At 33.8% G+C, this 13,681-nt stretch overlaps 3 protein-coding genes across 3 annotated transcripts in view; all 3 read right to left on the bottom strand.

Annotated features, from left to right (window-relative positions):
* LOC18792518 (agamous-like MADS-box protein AGL31) lies at positions 94–732 on the bottom strand. Its single transcript, XM_020554712.1, has one exon. It carries the CDS (start codon positions 730–732, stop codon positions 94–96), a length of 639 nt encoding a protein of 212 aa, XP_020410301.1.
* On the bottom strand, positions 5,319–6,335 carry LOC18793446 (glu S.griseus protease inhibitor). Its single transcript, XM_020568091.1, has 2 exons — positions 5,954–6,335; positions 5,319–5,839 (listed from the first exon to the last, which is right to left on the bottom strand). Exons 1-2 carry the CDS (start codon positions 6,048–6,050, stop codon positions 5,646–5,648), a joined length of 291 nt encoding a protein of 96 aa, XP_020423680.1. The 5' UTR covers positions 6,051–6,335; the 3' UTR covers positions 5,319–5,645.
* Positions 13,516–13,681, bottom strand: part of LOC18794018 (serine/threonine-protein kinase BLUS1) — a 2,537-nt gene continuing 2,371 nt past the window's right edge. The window contains exon 2 of the mRNA XM_007227625.2: positions 13,516–13,668. Within this exon, the coding sequence (XP_007227687.2) occupies positions 13,516–13,668 (153 nt within the window). The remainder of the gene's footprint in view (positions 13,669–13,681) is intronic.

Genomic DNA, 13,681 nt, shown 5'->3' with positions numbered 1-13,681 from the left:
TATCCTACAAAACAAAAGTGACCCCAAAAAAGAAAAAAACACTACAAAAAAACAAGCAACTTATAATTATAAATAATTTAAATAGTGCTAACTTCATAATAAATAATCAAAAGTTGTATCTTCATTACAAAGGTTTTCTAAGTAACTGTAATAGTTATTGGGATTCGGGTTGGGATTAGGATTGGGATTTTGTTGTGCGAAATCTAATGTTGAACTAGAACATATGTCTTTATGCCTTGAAATTGGTTCTACCCAAACACTATCCTCAAAACTTAGGTTTGATGGTGAGGTAGAGACACATTTTGCCTCACCCTTCTCCAAAACATGTGAACCTTTCATCCTCTTGTTAGTATGGTCCTGAAGAAGCACCAAGTATTTGTCTCTCAACGAAAACATGTCCTTAACTGTTCGACATGACTTCACCTCCTCCGCAAGCTGTCCCTGAACTTCATTATCAGGTTCCTCTCTCTTCCTCTTCTTCTGCAGTCTAACCTTGAAATCAATGGCGTTAGTAGGTGCCTGGTCTGATTGCATGAAGCGGTCGAGGACGGCGTCGAGGGAAGGGTTGTCCGGGGACCAGTAAGGCCTGCCTGCTCCAGAGAGCACAACAATGCCAATTTCTGCTTCAAACTTTTTGCAGAAGTCTTTACCCTTGCTAAACAGGCCGCTGCGCCTCTTTGAGAAGCTCACATACCTTCTGTTTTTATACACCTTCGCTTCTTTCTGCTCCATTGTTACTTCTGAAGCTTTTCTCTTCATCTTGTTAGTGTGCTTATAGAGAGGTGCTTTAGGTTAACAAAAAAATATATTTAGCTGACGAACCATTAATAACTGTGTATATATAGTTTGTGGTTTTGTTAACCTCGTTGCCTTAGGAAGGTTTGGGTGAAAGGCAAACAGGGAAATAGATCAGGAAAGTCAATGAAGTTTTTCTAAGTGGACTAGGTATATAAATAATTAAATAATGAAATACCCAAAAAAAATAAGGAAATAGATTTTAGAAAGTATAGCTGTTGAAGAAAATTAAATATAATACCTGCTTGCCAAAGGAATCAAAACCGAAGGCATTACGTGTACGTATGACGAACGGCTATACTTTTTTTTAAAATTCAAATAAACAGTATAGCCGTGCGGCTATACTATTATATATATATATATATATAAAGGCCGCACCATGGCCTAAGCCCACGTGTCAAAGAGGTAAAGCAATACTATTTTTTAAATGCAAAAAAGGAGTATAGCCGAACGGCTATACTTTTTTTAAAAAATTCAAATAAATAGTATCGCCGTGCGGCTATACTATTATATATATATTTATATACAAAAAAGGCCGGACCATGGCCTAAGCCCACGTGTCAAAGAGGCCTAAGCCCACGTGTCAAAGAGGTAAAGCAATACTATTTTTTAAATGCAAAAAAGGAGTATAGCCGCTTGGCTACACTATTTTTTTTAAATTCAAAAAATAAGTATAGCCTTGCGGCTATACTATTATATATATAAAAAGGCCGGCCCATGGCCTAAGCCAACGTGCCAAAGAGGCCTAAGCCCACGTGTCAAAGAGAGAAAGCCATACTATTTTTTTAATGCAAAAAGGAGTATAGCCACACGGCTATACTATTTTTTTAAAATTCAAATAAATAGTATAGCCGTGCGGCTATACTATTATGTATTAAAAAGGCCGGCCCATGGCCTAAGCCCACGTGTCAAAGAGGCCTAAGCCATACTATTTTTTAAATGCAAAAAAGGAGTATAGCCGAACGGCTATACAATTTTTTAAAATTCAAATAAATAGTATAGCCGTGCGGCTCTACTATTATGTATAAAAAAGGCCGGCCCATGGCCTAAGCCCACGTGTCAAAGAGGCCAAAGCCATACTATTTTTTAAATGCAAAAATAGCGTATAGCCGACCGGCTATACTATTTTTTAAAAATTCAAATAAATAGTATAGCAATGCGGCTATACTATTATATACATAAAAAAGCCGGCCCATGGCCTAAGCCCACGTGTCAAAGAGGCCTAAGCCATACTATTTTTTAAAATGCAAAAAAGGAGTAGAGCCGAACGGCTATACTATTTTTTTAAATTCAAATAAATAGTATAGCCGTGCGGCTATGAAAACAATTAGGGAAAAGTGAGTACAGCCGTCCGGCTGTAACCTTTTTTTTTTTTTTTGGGGTTATATATTGTTTTTATTCAGTAATACGTTAATTTTGTGTGTCTTACTTAAATTTTTGTAAAACAATACGTGTATTAAACATGAGAATTCCGTGCGTACGCTTACAATACATTATTAAACGTCAAAGTGCTAAAATCTTTATGCGGGTAATAACTTTAAAAAAGTAAAAAAATCAAAAAGGGATGATAGATACTCGAGCAATGGCATAATAGTGATGGATAGGGCTCTTGGGGTATGGAGAAATTGAAAAAAGACACCCAAACGATTTCACAAAAGACTTAATAAATAGAAATGAATTACTTTGTGTTCTTTTTCTTCAATCTTTTTATATTAAATAATAATTAAAATGTAATGCCTAAGCAAAGTGATTAAAAAAGGCTAAGATATCACTTGATTACGTATAGTAAATTAAAGAAGTAGGCCAAAGAACAAAAGTAAATAAACAAATTTTATAATTTTAAAATATTAAAAATAAAAAAGCGTATAGCCGGGTGGCTATACTATGTATATCTTTAGAAAGAAGGAGGCTGCCAGCCTCGAGGTGCCACGTGTCAAAAGAGTAAAGACTATTTTCAAAAAAAGCAGAGATCTTGATGAACTGAATTGGGTTTTTCTGAATTCTGGGAAGTGGGTTTTGTTGGAGGAGATTGATGGGTTATGAAGAGAAAAAGAAAAATAGGGGGTTTAAGCAGAAATCTTGTGGAAGGTTGATGAAGTGGTGACTGTGGCTTTTAGCCTTTTAACATTCAAGAGTTGGGGGCTGAAAGCGGAGTTATTGCATGTAATTAGTTAGGTTGGTTAAGATAATACAGTTATCTTTGATACTTGGAAGAATCTTTGATCGTTTGTGAGGGTTTCTTTGTAATTGGAATTAGTTAGGTTGGTTAAGATAATACAGTTATTTGCCATGTCAGCATTTTCTTGGGAAGGAAGTCTTTTAACAATTTTTAATCCTATTATCTATGTTTTGTGATACAATTAATCGAGTGTTAGACACTGAGGTGTCCACCAAAAGTTTGATGTTATCATAATTAGTAATACTTTTGTCATAATTATAAAATAAATAAATAAAAAAACAAATTATACATTTGTTAGAATTGATGAATATTACCGGTAAGTTCTTATTTTTAAAGTTCTATTTTTACGTCTCTAAATAATTGGCACTCAACATGAGAGAGAGGTGGAGAAGTATTATGGGCATGGTCATGGAGAGGCATCCTATATTTAGGGTTTTGGGTAGTCTTGCAGATTAATGGTAGCAAGTTCGAACCTCTATGACATTATAGTAGTGTGTGTGAGAAACCCACCATCTCTTGTAATTTAGACTATCGCTTATACTAAAAAAAGAAAAGAAAATAACCGGCCGGCTATACGTATTTCAATACTACTGCAAGGATATAGCCGCTCGACTATACCCGTTCGGCTATACTTATTCTGATACGTAGATGTAGATGCCTAATCTCAAGGTGAGTCCTTTTTTATATAAATAGTATAGCCGCGCCGCTATACCCGGTTTTTAAATTTTTTTTTAAAAGTAGAGCCGCCCGGCTATACTCGGTTTTTTCTTATTTTTGCCCAACTTAGCACCCCAATAATTCGAACACAGTTATTTTCTCTCTATAAATGAGTGTTGGATTTGTTTTCAAATCCCAAAACATTTCCTGATATAATTGAAGTTCAAAACTTATAGAAAGAATGTTACTTTATAACAATCAAAGAGCTTGGAAAATCTTCGTCCAAAAAAACAAAAAAGAACTTAGAAAATCTGAGAACTTTTCATTCTTACTGATTGAAAGGATGTTTCATAAAACCGAAGCTCTACCACCAATTACAGAAATCCAGTGAAACTTGAGGCAACAAATATTAACAATCAAACATTAGGTTCATGACCAATAGATCAAAAAGCATAAAACCCCTTCTTCTTTTTTTCCTTGCTTGCTTCTGCACTGCCATTGCAGCAACAAAAACAGCATACCTAATATGTGCATCCATCTGGGTAACTGCAAATTATCTAACATCAACAAAAACAACAAGAACACAACTATATTGGGTAAGGAACAAAAACATAGTTAATAACGTCAGTGAGATCAGATCCAATCTGTCAAATCAAAAGGAATTAGATCTACTTCGTTGCTCATAGAAGAAACGCACTGTCTTCCATGTACATCAAGCCTCTTGTCTTATGTTAGTACATGCACACTTCTTTCTTTTAAGCACCTTGAATATCTCCTCTCTTGCACTTGTTTATCTTTGGATTTACATCACACAATTGCAAGTAAGCTGTTGATCTTTTTGACATCGAGGTTCACGTCAAAAGCCTTTGATTTTTACTATCCTTTCTCAGAAGCAAAACAAGAATTATCTAATTTGGTCTGTGGTATGTGGGAGTAAAATTAAGAGATATTTAGTGATATACTCATTCTTAGCGCTAATATTATAAATAAATCCTACACAATTGAATTTGTATAAACAAACCCAAAAAATGACAGCTGGCTTTATTGAATTTAATATTGATTATAAAATTACTTTGATGCCCTATTGAGTGTTTTGGGTATTTTTATGAGATTTTGGGGTTGAGCTTGTTTTAAGAAATATATGGCAGTTTTGTAATTTATAAAAAGTTAAAAGCTTTTTGTTATGTTATAAATGGACTTTGAGTGTGTTTCTAAAGTCCATTTTATATAGAGTATTTTTATAATTTTAGCCCCTATATTAGGTATAATAGTGAATCTCCCTACAATTAAGTCCCAAGTAATAAAATACTTTCCATACATTCTAAACTTGGGGAGTGGAGGCAATCAATCAACATGATATCCACTATCTTGAAACATGGAGATAAATAAGGAATGTGGGACTTGGAAGTTGAAAGTTGGAGCCCAAGACTTGACAAAAGGCTAATTAACCCACCAACCTAAGGGGGAAAAAAAAAGGATACAGTATTATTTCTAAATTATTCCTGCAATCTTCCTGAACAAATACTGACTTGCGCATCATAGTTTTGTTTTTTTTTGCAGGTACCCCTCCTCCCTCATCGATGGCAATCATATACGGTGTCCTGCTTCTCAACATCAATTACAAGAATACTTGTTTCGAGGATTCGAAATTTTCTGCTCAACATGGTAGTAGATAGAAATGCAAATTTAACAACATATTCAAAGTCAAATTTGTTGAAGGTCAAGAAAAGAAGTCAATTTTGTCGAATACACAATATATAGTGATCTAAAGCCAATTGCTTTCCAAGCTACGCCTGCTTGCTTTATTTTGATGCGGCTGATGATGTACAGAAAGAAGAACAAATAAAAAGAAACTGATGGCATGGCCTTGGGGCTAGGCAACTTTAGGTTTTACTAAACTAAGGTGTTAGATTGGATTTTGATTTCATTGATCAAAATCAAATTCAATCTAACACTTGGGATTTATATTTTACTTTAAAAAAAACATCGTGAAGCCTTTACCAACAGTCTAAAATTATGCAATTACTGGGATCCAAGTAACGATGCCATTTGTATTAACCCAAACACGAACCCTATCAAATCGGAGATCTTGGGTAATAGGTGCTCCTAGATGCAGAATCAGAGCAGTGACTAAAGGATTCTCCCTCTCAATTGTTGCCTTGGCAACTTTCCCCTCGGCTCCCACCAGCTCAGGCCATGAATCCTTACCTGCATACACCCAAAAAAACTTGTTTTACATGCATTAATTAAATGGCACCCATATAAATTTATGTATAATTAGTGGGATTTATGAGTCTAATTAAACAAGAACTTTATAATTACCTTTACATCCAGATGCCATCATCGCCTTTTGCGTTAGTGTTCCCACTGATATCTCTTGTGATATGTTTGTGAGGGAGGGAGGGAGGGAGGGATGCATATTTTATAGTGTATCATTATCATTGAATAGCTTGCGGTTAGTCATTAGGGATTGACTTTTTGAAACTTTTATAATTAGCTGAAACTTTGCTTCTTCTTCTTCTCTTTCTGTTTTTATTTTTGTATTTTTTACAAACCGATATTTAAATCTGTACTATATGGGAAAGGAGATCCGAACTCGGATACAAGGGAACTAGCACCCGTATTTCAGGCACACATCATGTATAATTAATGATTGATGCAGTGATCACCAAACAGAAGCATAATATTTTTATTTGAAATATAGAATACATACTTGGTCAACAGTATATATAAGGATGTTTTATACAATTGTGAATAAAATAGAACAAAGTCAGCTGGTTTGCACGATTCACGTCCTTAATTAGATGATCCTTTACGTGGGATAAAAATATTGAAAAAATAATAATAATAAACCCTAAGAGACAACCACCTCTCTTGTTTCGAAACCTAACTCGAAAACTTGGCATTTCTTAATATAATTGACTTGAAACCTTTTTTTTATTTTTTTTAAATGATGTTAAAATTTGAAATTTAGCAAATTAAATTCATCATTTGGAAAGAAGCGTTCTTCCAAGGCTCTACCAAATATAAATATAGTAGAATTATCAAAACAGAGTAGTGATTTCGGTCCTTCCAAATCCCAGTTTAGCTTATACACTCGCAAAAACAAAAACAAGAAATATAGAGAAGAATTAAGGGAATTACTGTCAACTTTTTGAAAATATCATAATCGCAAGGGTGCTTTTTTTTAAATATATAAACAGTATAGCCGGTCGGCTGTACACAGTTTCCTGATATTTTTTTTGAAAATAGTATAGCCGCCCGGCTGTACTTATTTTAATATAATCCCAAGGAGTATAGCCGGGCGGCTGTACTCAGTTTTTAATTGTTTTAAAGAATACAGCCAAACGGCTATACTTATTTTGACACGTAAGTCCCCAATCTCAAGACGGGACCCCAATTATTTTTATTATAAAGTATAGCCGCTCGGCTATACTTATTTTTTTTTCCTGACTTTAGTCGTACTTAGCACCCCAATAATTCGAACACAGATTATTCTCTCTCTATAAATGAGTGTTGGATTTGTTTTCAAATCCCATAACATTTCCTGATATAATTGAAGTTCAAAACTTATAGAAAGAATGTTAATTTCTAACAATCAAAGTGCTTTGAAAATCTGAGAACTTTTCATTCCAGAAATCCAGTGAAACCTGAAGCATCAAATATTAACAATCAAACATTAGGTTCATGACCAATCGATCAAAAAGCATAAAACCCCTTCTTCTTTTTTCTCTCTTGCTTGCTTCTGCACTGCCATTACAGCAACAAAAACAACATACCTAATTTGTGCATCTATTTGGGTAGCTGCAAAATATCTAACATCAACAAAAACAACAAGAACACAACTATATTGGGTAAGGAACAAAAACATAGTTAATAACGTCAGTGAGATCAGATCCAATCTGTCAAATCAAAAGGATTGAACGGGTCCAGTACATCTCTTTATACAAAGAAACACGGCAGAGAGGAGAGAGAGAGAGTCAGAAAGAATCTTCTGTTCTTTTCTCGGCCGTGATTTCATTGTATAAAAAAATGGAATGAACCCTTTGATCGATTGATTTTGCAAAAGATGAAGGTACCGCCGCTGTAAGCTGAAGATGAGTGTACGGCTCTGTCTATCTATGGCTAGGGCTAAGGCACGGGTGATGAATGATGATGTTATGTTGATATTTATAGGCACAAAGATGCACCACGTGTCTCTGTCTCTCTCTCTCTCTCTCTCTCTCTCTCTCTCTCTCTCTCTCTCTCTCTCTCTCTCTCTCTCTCTCTCTCTCTCTGCCTGCGTACTCTCCACAGAAATCAACAGTGAAAAGAAACGCCTTTATAGTTAAAGTCAAAGTAAATTTAGGTTTTACCCATAAAAAAACTTTCACTTTTGGAAAAAGCCAAAGCTTTTTCAAAAAAGACAGAAAAACCTCTCAACTTTCAAACCAAAGACATGCAAATGTAAAAGATTCCTTAGGAAATCAAAAAATAAATAAGGGCAATTTTGTCCATTTCGGCTTCTTTTAAAATTTTTCTCTCTCCTTTGGGCTTTTCCAAAGTCTCCCTGTAAATACATCACACTATTGTAAGTAAGCTCTTGATCTTTTTGACATCGAGGTTCACGTCAAAAGTCTTTGATCTTTCCTATCCTTTTTCAGAAGCAAAACAAAGAATTATCTAACTTGGTCCGTGGTATGTGGGGGTAAAATTTGGGGTGCTCAATTGTTATTTTTACAATTGGCAAACATCACTTTTGGTCCTCATAGTTTGTCGGAATTTCACTTTTGTTCATGGGATTTCAATTTTGACAATCAAACCCCTATAGATATCTAGCAATTCTGCAATGGAGTATGCATCGCTGACATGAAGAGGTATTGTGGACAAAATTAGAGGGAATTTAATAAAATTTGTAACGCGTCCTTAAATTACGAGGGATTTAAAAAGAGACAAAATTTACGTAAGTGAAACTAAAAGAAGTATACTTGTGGCGCAAACGGCTACAAGTACAATACAAGTGCTCCCAAATTCAGCCCCGTAATCCCTTCACCTTTTTAAAATAGAGAGGAGCCTCCTTGGCAATTTCATGGGGCAAAGGAATGCACTCAACTATACAGTGACGGCGTTGTTGAGCCAACTCCATCACTACTTCCTTCTCTTGCTTTGCAAACATCATAATCAGGCATTTCTTGAAATTTCGAATTTCTTGCCACACGTCGTCATCAACATTTTTAGATTGCATCCCCTACTAATCAAATCAACTTCTGAGAAATGACACCCACTCACATTTTTAGAAACAGCCAGTACAAAGTTATCAACTTCTAATTAATCTCACCTGCATCGGTAAAAGGCAACAATGACCAGGTGCAACAGGCTGCTGCTTCGGCAACATTGAATATGAGAAATTTGCAATTGCCACAACAAGATGTGCCGGCCTGCTTGGATTCTCAAAGCAAAAGAGGCAGCGCTCTTGCTGAGTGGAGAAACGATTTGCAAAACCAAGTATAGCCGGACGGCTGTACTATTTGTTTCTTTAAAAAATTGGTAAAATACCGAGTATTCCCGCGCGGCTAAACTATTTCTATTTTTAAAAATTAGAAAAAAAAACAGGGTAGAGCCGACCGGCTATACTATTTCTTTTAAAAAATTAGCGAAAACGCCGTATAGACGCTCGGCCATACTATGTCTTTAAAAAAATATTAAAAAACCAATTATAGCCGTTCGGCTATACTATTTAATTAAAAAAAATTTTAAAAAAAGAACCATCAGTTGCATTACTTTATACTTTATAGATATTAATTTGGTATAGCCTCGAGGCTATCCGAATTAAATAAGTATGTGTTTTACTCGGCAAAATTTTGGCAAATTAGAACTCAAAAGTTCGGTCACTATATAATATTTTAATATATATTATTTGTATTTAATAATATGTATATAATACACGAATTTTGTGTGTATTATTAAAAACTTTGTAAAAATTACATGTATTGAATATGAAAAATATGTATGTACATGTTTAATACGAGTATTGTATGTTTGCTTTTTAAAAAATTAGGAAAAAATCGAGCATAGCTGGGCGGCTATACTATTTCTTTGAAATAAAAAAATTGAGTATAGGCGCGCGTCTATGCTATGTAATATATATAAAAAAAAAAAAAGGACCCTCCTAATTGCATTAGTTTATACTTTATAGATATTAATTTGGTTATACGAATGAAATACGTACGTATTTTATTCGGCAAAATTTGGGCAAATTACAACTTAAAAGTTCGTCAACTGTATATTATTTGTATTCAATATGTGTATAATACGTGAATTTTGTGTGTATTATTAAAAATTTTGTATTAAAAAAAGTGTATTGAATATGAAAAATACGTATGTACATGTTCAATATGAGTATTGTACATTTGCTTTTAAAAAAAATAAGGGAAAAAATAGGTACATCTATACTATTTCTGGATTAAAAAAAAACCGAGTATAGCCGAGCATCGCTACTATTTGTTTATAATAAAAAACTTAGTATAGCTGCGCGGCTATACTATTTAATATTTTTTAAAAATTAAGAAAAAAGGACCCTCCTAGTTGCATTACTTTATACTTTATAGATATCAATTTGGCATAGCCGCGAGGCTATACAAATAAAATACGTACTTGTTTTATTCGACAAAATTTTGACAAAATTACAACTTAAAAGTTCGGCCACTATATAATATTTTGATGTATATTATTTGTATTCAATAATATGTGTATAATACGTAAATTTTGTGTGTATTATTGAAAATTTTGTTAAAAATACGTGTATTGAATATGAAAAATATGTATGTACATTTTCAATACGAATATTGTAAAAATATTGAAATAATAATAATAATAAGAGGTAACCTCCTTATGTGATCTAATGATCCGTGACGACCTCCTCTCTTGTTTTGAAAATCTGACTCAAAAACTTGGCATTTCTTAATATAATTGACTTGAAACCTTTTTTGAAAAAGGAAGCTAAAATTTGAGATTTATTAGCAAATTAAATTCATCATTTGTAAAGAAGCGTTCTTCCAAGGCTCTACCAAATATAGCAGATTTATACCAAAACAGAGTAGTGATTTCGGTCCTTCTATCCCAGTTTAGCTTATGGCAGACCAAATTAAATACTTCTATAGCTTGTTTTATACACTCGCAAAAACAAAAACGAGAACTATAGAAAAGAATTAAGGGAATTACTGTCAACTTTTATCAAACCATTCTTAGATATTCACATATAACATACACAGAAAGACAATCACATTATTTATTACTAAACACAATGCATGGAGATTAATACAACTCCTTATTTCATTATTTCACATGACCTCGAAGGTATGGATTAGCCAATTATAGGAACCTTGGTAACAATGCCACGTTTATTGACCCAAACTCGAACCCTATCGCATCGAAAATCAGCAGTGACAAATGTTCCTTCTTTCACAATCACAGCATTCACCAAATGATTCTCGCTCTCAATCGTTGCAGCGGCGTCCTTCCCCTCGTCTCCAACGAGCTCGGGCCATGAATCCTTACCTTCACATTCAGACGACATGATCAACCGATTGCCTTTTCTTTTACTTAGAATGGTACTTCTACTCTCTGAGCTCTCTCTTTCTCTCTTGTACTGTAATATTGTTTGTGGTGTATTGGGATGAAGAAGAGATATGTGTATTTATAGTGGTACCATTTAATGGATTGTGGTTGGTTGTTATTGACTTTTTTGGTGTGTTACGTAAGCTGAAAGTTAATTTGCTTTGTTTTCAAAATCTTATGTACGTACAAACCTTACCGCCAACATTTTGTGTGTATCTCTTGACCACATGTAGAAGCAAACCCAAGGATGATATAATTTTCAGTCAATATGCATACAGAAAAATGCAATTTAACAGCAGATTCAAAGTCAACATTGTTGCCGGCTTAAGAAACATTCAACTTTGTTGAATGCACAATATATATATATATATATATATATATATATATATTGTGATTGATTAGCTCTAATGGAAAAAGTCTGTTGTATTGAAGGTCAAGAAATCTGGTTTGTACGATACACGTACTTGGATGATAAGTATTGTTGACAAAATCTGGACGACATAAAATAAACATATACAGGAAAAAATTTAGGGATAACATCAGGTGATATTGATTTATGTTATTTTGTGATAACCTCGGATCCTTATATTGTGAAAAGCTGCACTTGACCACCATATAATGCATTTCCAAATACAACTAACTTGATTTTTTTTTCAAAAATAGTATAGCCGCCCAGCTATACTTATTTTGACACGTGGGCCTAAATCGCAGGAGGCCCTCTTTTATATAAACATAAATTGTATTGCAGCGTGGCTCTCGTCTCTCAATATTGGTGTCACTGCTTTGATACCATGTCAAACAAAGTGTAAGGGAATTCTCAAATATACACAATAGGAAATAAATCTCAATTACAATAAGGCTAAATAAATAGGTAAGTAACTAGGAGGGTAATTTATTTTCTAATTTTTCAAAAGAAATAGTATAGCCGTGCGGGTATACTGTGTTTTTCCCTAATTTTCAAAAAGTAAACGTACAATACTGGTATTGAATATATACGTAATTATTTTTAAAGAAATAGTATAGCCGATCGGCTATACTGGGTTTTTTTTATATTTTTTTTTCAAAGAAATAGTATAGCCCACCGGCTATACCCTATTTCTAAAAGAAATCGTCAAGTAAAAATACCGATAACCACTTAAAATGATTACAAATATGGGATATTGGTTTGTTAATGTATAAATATGTAGACATTTGAGTGAGTTTCTTTTTCTCGGTTTTTTCAAATTTTTTAAAAGAAATATTATAGCCTTTAAAAGAAATAGTATAGCCGGTTATACTAGGTTTTTTTCCTTTTTATTTTGTTTTTATTTTTTTAAGAAATAGTATCGTCACACGGCTATACTTGGTATTCCTAATTTTTTTTTCAATGGTGTAGCCGCCCGGCTATACTATGTTTTTCTACAAAAGTAAACGTAAAATACTCGTATTGAACATGTACGTATGTATTTTTCATATACTGGGTTTTTCTTCTCTTTTTTTTTCAAAGAAATAGTATAGCCGACCTGCTATACCCTATTTTTAAAAGAAATCGTCTAGCCATACGGCTATACTCTTTTTTCCCCCAATTTTTTTAAAAAGTAGACATATAATATTCATAATGAACATGTACGTACGTATTTTTTAAATTTAATACACATATTTTTTAACAAAATTTTCAATAATACACACAAAATTAACATATTATACATATATTATTGAATACAAATATTATATAGTGGTTGACCTTTTAACTTGTAATTTGCAATAAATTTGCCGTACGGATTTTATTCGTATAGTCATGTGGTGATACCAAATTAATATCTATAAACGTGTGGCTATACTCTGTTTTTCCTAATTTCTTAAAAGAAATAGTACAAAGCCAATGGCTTTGACTTTCATTGGTCTTCAAGACTGCAGGTTCTGTCTCTTTTACAATTTGCTTACTAATGATTCTTCCTCCTCCCTAAACAGACTTCTAATGTTTCCAAAAACAAAGGATGACTCTTTTCGTATTCCTAAGTAACTTCTTAGCATTCGCACTCCCTAATATCCCTTTATAAGAAAACAAACGGACTCTGACAAATAGTGAAAACAATGAGACCGATACAAGATGTTGGCAATTTGCATGAATGACCTCAATAGATGAAATGGTGTCCATCAAAAGTTCAACAAAGGAATCTGTATTCTTCTGTATGAGAACAACTAGACACAAAAGCATGCCAAGAATTCACCATTAAGCAAAAAGCAAAACTCTCTTGCAATTTGCAAATATGCATGCATGTCCTGCCTCAAAATTCAACTAACATATCTCAATCAATACCAGCCCCAGTGCTGCTATGTGCACCAGAAACCTGAATCCTTAGAGACTCCAATTCCATCTCCAACTGGAAATTCCTCTCCCTCTCGTTCTCCAACTCCACCCTCAGCCTCTCAATCACTTGCCCCATCTCCTCCTCAATTTCCTACGAGGCTTCG

The sequence above is a fragment of the Prunus persica genome, chromosome G1, assembly GCF_000346465.2.
Source record: "Prunus persica cultivar Lovell chromosome G1, Prunus_persica_NCBIv2, whole genome shotgun sequence".
Lineage (NCBI taxonomy): Eukaryota > Viridiplantae > Streptophyta > Magnoliopsida > Rosales > Rosaceae > Prunus > Prunus persica.
Note: the sequence above shows the minus strand (reverse complement) of the source record. Positions and strands in the feature narration are given on the sequence as shown.

Coding starts and splice junctions, on each gene's coding strand:
- LOC18793446 (XM_020568091.1), bottom strand. CDS start 6,050: ATGCATCCCTCCCTCCCTCCCTCCCTCACAAACATATCACAAGAGATA. Junction 5,840..5,953: donor GATGGCATCTGGATGTAAAG/GTAATTATAAAG, acceptor GGGTGTATGCAG/GTAAGGATTCATGGCCTGAG.
- LOC18792518 (XM_020554712.1), bottom strand. CDS start 732: ATGGAGCAGAAAGAAGCGAAGGTGTATAAAAACAGAAGGTATGTGAGC.